Below are 6000 nucleotides of genomic sequence, written 5' to 3' on the forward strand. Positions count from 1 at the left end.
GTTGGGCAATGACACTGAACAAATCATCTTACTACGAGTATTAGTGGTGGATTGTGCAATAGAATTGTAAAAATCAGCTTACCACGCGCAGCTCATGGATAGAGCTTGAGCATCTCGTGGCCCATGGGTTGGAGAATCGTGGCATTGCATTGAAATGAATTGATTTAAAGGCTCCACAACTACAACACTAGAGAGAATGACAACTAACCAAAACTCAAAAAGTATCTATCATCCAGCATAGAATGGTGTGACAGTCCCTTAACAGGCCCTTTTGGTGCCTGCACAGACATTTTCATGTTAGACTTCTTTTCGACAACATCTATCCAGCAAACTACATGCCCATTTTACCGTAAACAATAAATAAAAACTGGAATTTTTTCATGAAATCTCCATCGAGCAAGCTGGATGAACAGTACGGCATTGAGAATGTACGTTCGTTAGTTAATTTACAATATATGCTGCCGTGTAAGCAACCTAAACATTGGAAATCATCAACATATAATTTAATGTTGCAATGAATCACCGCTTTGAGTGTTACTGAAAGCACCTTTTAAATGGAGGAGAAGCAAAGGAAAAGCAGCACAGCCAGTGGCTAAGGGAGTTCTACACTCTTGTTGAATTGCCTTGAATTGCAGCGTGTCGAAAGGCTTTCTAATATGGAGAGCGCATCTATTGAAACGGCCTTCTTTGAAGCCTGTGAAAGTGGTGATATAGCCCAAGCCAAAATGCTGCTCGCACTCAGAGTTTTCGATCCCACTAGACTAGTTAGTAAGAGGACGCCAGAGGGAAGAACATGTTTACATCTTGCAGTACTTGCAGGAAGTCCAGGTTGTTATCTTCTCGCAGTTAGTTTTTTAAATTTCAAGCTTTAGTTACTTGTTTTCCGCGCTAAACTATTCCATTCATGAAATGCAGATTTGTTAAAAAAATTTAAACTGCGACAATTCATCAACGAGATGGACAATCGAGGCGACACGGCCTTGCATTTAGCTGTCTGGAAATATCGTCTAGATCTGGTGACATTATTGTTAGATGGTAAGGCTGATTGTAAGGCTGACTTGAGCGTGAAAAATAACAGGGGAGAAACTCCGCTATGCGTGGCTGTAAAGTTTGGATCCCTGGATGTTGTGAAGAAGTTGATAGATCATGAACCGGAGGCCGTCCAAAAATTATGTAAAGATGTCAAAATTTTGCATCTTGCTGTGAATCTTAACCGAGCCAATATTGTTGGATTTTTAATTAAAAAAAGTGTAGTTATAAAAAACAGAAACGGCCTTCTTTGAAGCCTGTGAAAGTGGTGATATAGCCCAAGCCAAAATGCTGCTCGCACTCAGAGTTTTCGATCCCACTAGACTAGTTAGTAAGAGGACGCCAGAGGGAAGAACATGTTTACATCTTGCAGTACTTGCAGGAAGTCCAGGTTGTTATCTTCTCGCAGTTAGTTTTTTAAATTTCAAGCTTTAGTTACTTGTTTTCCGCGCTAAACTATTCCATTCATGAAATGCAGATTTGTTAAAAAAATTTAAACTGCGACAATTCATCAACGAGATGGACAATCGAGGCGACACGGCCTTGCATTTAGCTGTCTGGAAATATCGTCTAGATCTGGTGACATTATTGTTAGATGGTAAGGCTGATTGTAAGGCTGACTTGAGCGTGAAAAATAACAGGGGAGAAACTCCGCTATGCGTGGCTGTAAAGTTTGGATCCCTGGATGTTGTGAAGAAGTTGATAGATCATGAACCGGAGGCCGTCCAAAAATTATGTAAAGATGTCAAAATTTTGCATCTTGCTGTGAATCTTAACCGAGCCAATATTGTTGGATTTTTAATTAAAAAAAGTGTAGTTATAAAAAACAGTGGAATTCTCAGAGAGCTTATCAACCAACGTGCTGAAGTCCCTGGCATAAAGCGAGCTGATAATGAAGGTAATCGTGATATGAAGGTTTCTGTTGATTTCTCATTTAAAAAGGTGGAGTTGTCGGACCTTAATGGCCAGCCTAACAGCCAGGCAATTGTTCAAGGAGATACGCCCTTACACATTGCAGCAAGGAACAAAAGTGAGCCTGTAAGTTTTCTGTTTTGGATTTTAAACTAGAAAGCTAATATTATACCAGGCGGTTTCTTAATAGGACATATACTATTTCAAAAACTAGATAAATATATCATTAAATTTTAGTGAGTGGGTATTAAGTTTCTTTGTAGAATCAGTACTCGTATTTCCTTTTTTCAGTTCCCAGAAGCACAAGCTTTCCAAGTTATACATGAATTTTAGATTATCAGTTGGGCCAGTCAACCGTTTTTATTTATCATTAGGAAGTAAATTAGCCTGGTTCTCATTTAATGATATCTTTTTGTTTGGGCGTAGATTGTGGATACGCTACTAAGGGTGCCTGGGGTGAACAAGCATGCTCTCAATAGTGAGGGAAAAACACCTCTGGATGTTGCAAGAGAAGTCACGGAGTACTACGAGTCTTTCAGGATTATAAGAAAGCTCACAGATTATAAACCCAGTCCCAAGCCATTCATGTACTGTGCGCCAGAGGTGAGCAAAGAAAAGCACAAGAGAGCCACGGATATGGTTAACAAAACCTTCGATGACAGACGCAATACTGAACTGGTGGTGGCAGCATTATTGGCCACCATGACATTTACGGCTGCGTTCACAGTTCCAGGTGGCTCGGACCAGGATTCTAAGGATGGGAACCAAGGGGCCCCTATTCTCCTAGGCTATTATATGTTTAAGCTCTTTATTATTTTCGACTGCATAGCCTTCTTTCTATCTCTCTTCGTTTGTATAATGTGGGAAATGGCTTCAGAGCTTACCACAGAGGACAAGATGTTGTTCATGAGCGTCAGTGCTTTGTTGACCTGCCTCAGCTTTGGATTCAATTCTTGCGGTTTTATGGCTGCAGTGCACACGATATTGGCACATTAAGACCCGATCCTCGCTTGGGTGATTTTGGGTATTCTCTTATTCATCGAATTCTGTGTTACTATTGCATTTATCCATCAATCGGTAATTTTTGCAGTGGGGCGAGCTAGATTCCACCGTTTGTGCGGTGTACCTCGTCTACTGGATAGTATTGTTGAAGGTGTATGGGAAAGAGCAGAAAGTTTTGGGGTTCTCAAGATTATTCGCTCACTAGAAGAAGCTTCCCATAATGCAGTCGAAGGAGATGTTGATGAAACTTCCCATAATGCAATCGTTCCGATACGTTCCTGACCTTCATCCTTGTAGCTCAACAATCTGTTTATTTCTTGCCGTACAACCTTCACTGTTTACTCTCTCCATTACATTGCAACGATCGCCGTACTCCTCTATAGGGTGTGATTATTTGTGGGCATGTAACCTTAATAAATCTTTGTTATGCATAATGTAATGATGTTTAATTATTAAAATCAGCATTATCCGTGTTTTTTAATGTATCGGTGAGGGAAGGGGTTTCACTTTTTTATTACTGGATAAAATATTGCAAAATATAAATACCTAGATTATACTATTCAATGGCGTTACATCATCTCTACCAACCCTATTCTTACCATGAAGAATATTATATTTTACATTTAAGTTATTTGTGTTAAGTTTTATGGAGTTCAATCATAATATTGGATATAAGAGTGTTGGCATGAAAGGGATATTTTTTCTAGCTACTTTATCATTTAGGTTTCATTCACATTAGTTACTTAGGTTTATTTAAGATATAGATAGAATATTTATTATATTTCAAGTCATATGATTAAAGGACACACCATAATATTATGCAATCATATGTCCTACCTTGGTCCATATAAATAAGGAGTTCCCTTTGTAATCTCAATCAATCAGTTAATTGTAAGTAATTTATAATTTACATCCTTTCATAAAACATCATTATTGTCTTATACTTGATCTCTCTTATTTTTTCATCGAAATTTCCAAATCTCGGGTGTCTACAATCATTAGCGAAATCTTGCATAATATAGAGAATTACATACCGACTCTTATCTAGTATGAAAGGTTGTGGAATTTCTTCTTGTTAGTCATAATTAAGAGATCTAGGTTGCAAATTTTGGCGAATCTTGGAAAGTTGAGTATGATCTTCTCTTGCATCAAATGGTGATCTAAAAAATTAGAAAAACTTGATAGAAATATTAGATTCGAGGTTCCTCTTTGTGGTTTCATATGGTAGAATCATTTGAAGTTTGTTAATGCAAATATGAGCTTCCTATTAAGTTTAGAGTGTCCAACAAGATTATTTTTTCTCTTTATTTTGTCTAAATTAAAAATTTGAGGCTATATCCCCAAGGGATTAAAGTTTGCAAGTTTGATGTTAAGTCAAAAAATAACTATAATTTTAAAATATTTTGAGTCAAAATAAATCAGCCATCATATCCACAAAGTCTAAGAATCCTAAGATTGGTCATAAAAAATTGGTCCTTTGCCATCAATGTTGTATGCTCACCCATATGATCATACAATTTCTAGTGCAAACACTCTGTAGCTCTCTAAAATCAATTAAATTTTTAAAATGCTAACTTTAAAACCTCATATCTAATGTTTTCAAAAGGTTTTTTTTAGAATTTTACTGGAGTACTCACCAACAAACCTCATTGTGTGATATAGCCTACACTAGTAGCAATGGCCTCACCTCCACTATTGACTAGCATAAGAAAAGGTAGAAGCAACTTGTAGAGGATGATATTTGTCACCCTCAAGGGGAAAACCTACCTTCACTCTACCTCACTTAAGCTAGCGCTAAAGGTTAGCCAAGGGATGCTAAGTACAAAAGAGGATAAATGACCAGTAAACAAAGCTCTCAGACGATCCTGCCAAGTCTCTGTCTTGAGGACAAGTGTGTGGAACTAGGATAGTAGTGTGGCCCATTGTCATCCTGCACTGACAGAGTATAGAGATGATACAAAAAATGATAGATTTGACTATATTACTAAGAAAATGATGTAAATGATAAACTAAGATAAATAATACAGAATGCATGACACTAAAAGGAAGTGAGAGAAGGATAGGAAAAGCTTACAATTGGTCCATGAATGAAGCCTCCAATAAGATGAGTTCTCCTCTTTGATCACAAACCTGCACACAAACAAAGAGGGAAAATGTTGGGGGCTGTGTTTAGAGGCATGTCTTTGTCAGACCTTGGTTTCGATATTTCCACCTCCATGGACAACCCAAATTGTAGCAACGATAGGAAATAAAATGATAAAGATAAGAAATGGACAATTAAGACAATAGATATGCAAATGAACTAAGAAAGATATTGAACTCCCCTCCAACACTTGTGAAGACGACACCACAGGTTCTCTAATAAGGTGCAACAATGGTGGTCTTGAAATGCTAGATAATCTATGTATGATAAGGATAATGGACGCCAAGAGCTCAAGTTACTTCTCCAAAATGATCAAGAATCCTTTTCCATTACAAAAATGCATGAGAGATAGCCTCCAAAGTGATTCATAACATCAATGGCTGAGGACAGAGGCATTAGAAATTCTTCTGGGCATAGGCATAATGCTAAAAATACCACCTACAGATTGACAAATTTGGAGGATGCTAGCACGGCACAAAGACATCTCCACAGTGCACTAGAGTCCATAAGTCAACTGGTCAATATGCTCGATAAAATACAAGTTGTAATATGACAAGTCAATCCATGTGGACAAAAGGGTAAATAAGAAATGAGTATTCCTAATTTTCTTGTAGTGAAGATGCTTATGTAATGTGGAATTATACGAGGTGCAATTTACAATGTTACATTTTGTCCCCACTTTAGCGAGCATATCTTTGTCAAGAAATGCAAAGCTAAAGTAGAGATGATATCAATATTTGTGAAGATGAAGAAAAATTGGCTGATTTGATGAAGTTACCCCTAGCTAGATAAAATTGAGATTGAGATAGATTTTGCTAAGCTATGTCATGACAAACATGTTGTCTAAAGTCCAACATATTAGATGAAAAAGCGATTAAACATTGAATAGATGAGATAGATAAGATAACGTATTA

The 6000-nt window shown here is 37.3% G+C and overlaps 2 protein-coding genes across 2 annotated transcripts; both read left to right on the top strand.

Annotated features, from left to right (window-relative positions):
- Positions 1-380: 380 nt before the first annotated feature.
- Positions 381-1283, top strand: LOC131859211 (uncharacterized). Its single transcript, XM_059212781.1, has 3 exons — positions 381-428; positions 636-828; positions 916-1283. The coding sequence occupies exons 1-3, from the start codon at positions 381-383 to the stop codon at positions 1281-1283; spliced, it is 609 nt and encodes a 202-aa protein (XP_059068764.1).
- On the top strand, positions 585-3450 carry LOC131859500 (uncharacterized). Its single transcript, XM_059213323.1, has 4 exons — positions 585-828; positions 916-1420; positions 1508-2067; positions 2368-3450. Exons 2-4 carry the CDS (start codon positions 1318-1320, stop codon positions 2935-2937), a joined length of 1233 nt encoding a protein of 410 aa, XP_059069306.1. The 5' UTR covers positions 585-828; positions 916-1317; the 3' UTR covers positions 2938-3450.
- Positions 3451-6000: the final 2550 nt, after the last annotated feature.

This window comes from Cryptomeria japonica, chromosome 10 (assembly GCF_030272615.1).
Source record: "Cryptomeria japonica chromosome 10, Sugi_1.0, whole genome shotgun sequence".
Lineage (NCBI taxonomy): Eukaryota > Viridiplantae > Streptophyta > Pinopsida > Cupressales > Cupressaceae > Cryptomeria > Cryptomeria japonica.

Coding starts and splice junctions, on each gene's coding strand:
- LOC131859211 (XM_059212781.1), top strand. CDS start 381: ATGAAATCTCCATCGAGCAAGCTGGATGAACAGTACGGCATTGAGAAT. Junction 429..635: donor AACAGTACGGCATTGAGAAT/GTACGTTCGTTA, acceptor CTTGAATTGCAG/CGTGTCGAAAGGCTTTCTAA. Junction 829..915: donor AGTACTTGCAGGAAGTCCAG/GTTGTTATCTTC, acceptor CATGAAATGCAG/ATTTGTTAAAAAAATTTAAA.
- LOC131859500 (XM_059213323.1), top strand. CDS start 1,318: ATGCTGCTCGCACTCAGAGTTTTCGATCCCACTAGACTAGTTAGTAAG. Junction 1,421..1,507: donor AGTACTTGCAGGAAGTCCAG/GTTGTTATCTTC, acceptor CATGAAATGCAG/ATTTGTTAAAAAAATTTAAA. Junction 2,068..2,367: donor CAAGGAACAAAAGTGAGCCT/GTAAGTTTTCTG, acceptor GTTTGGGCGTAG/ATTGTGGATACGCTACTAAG.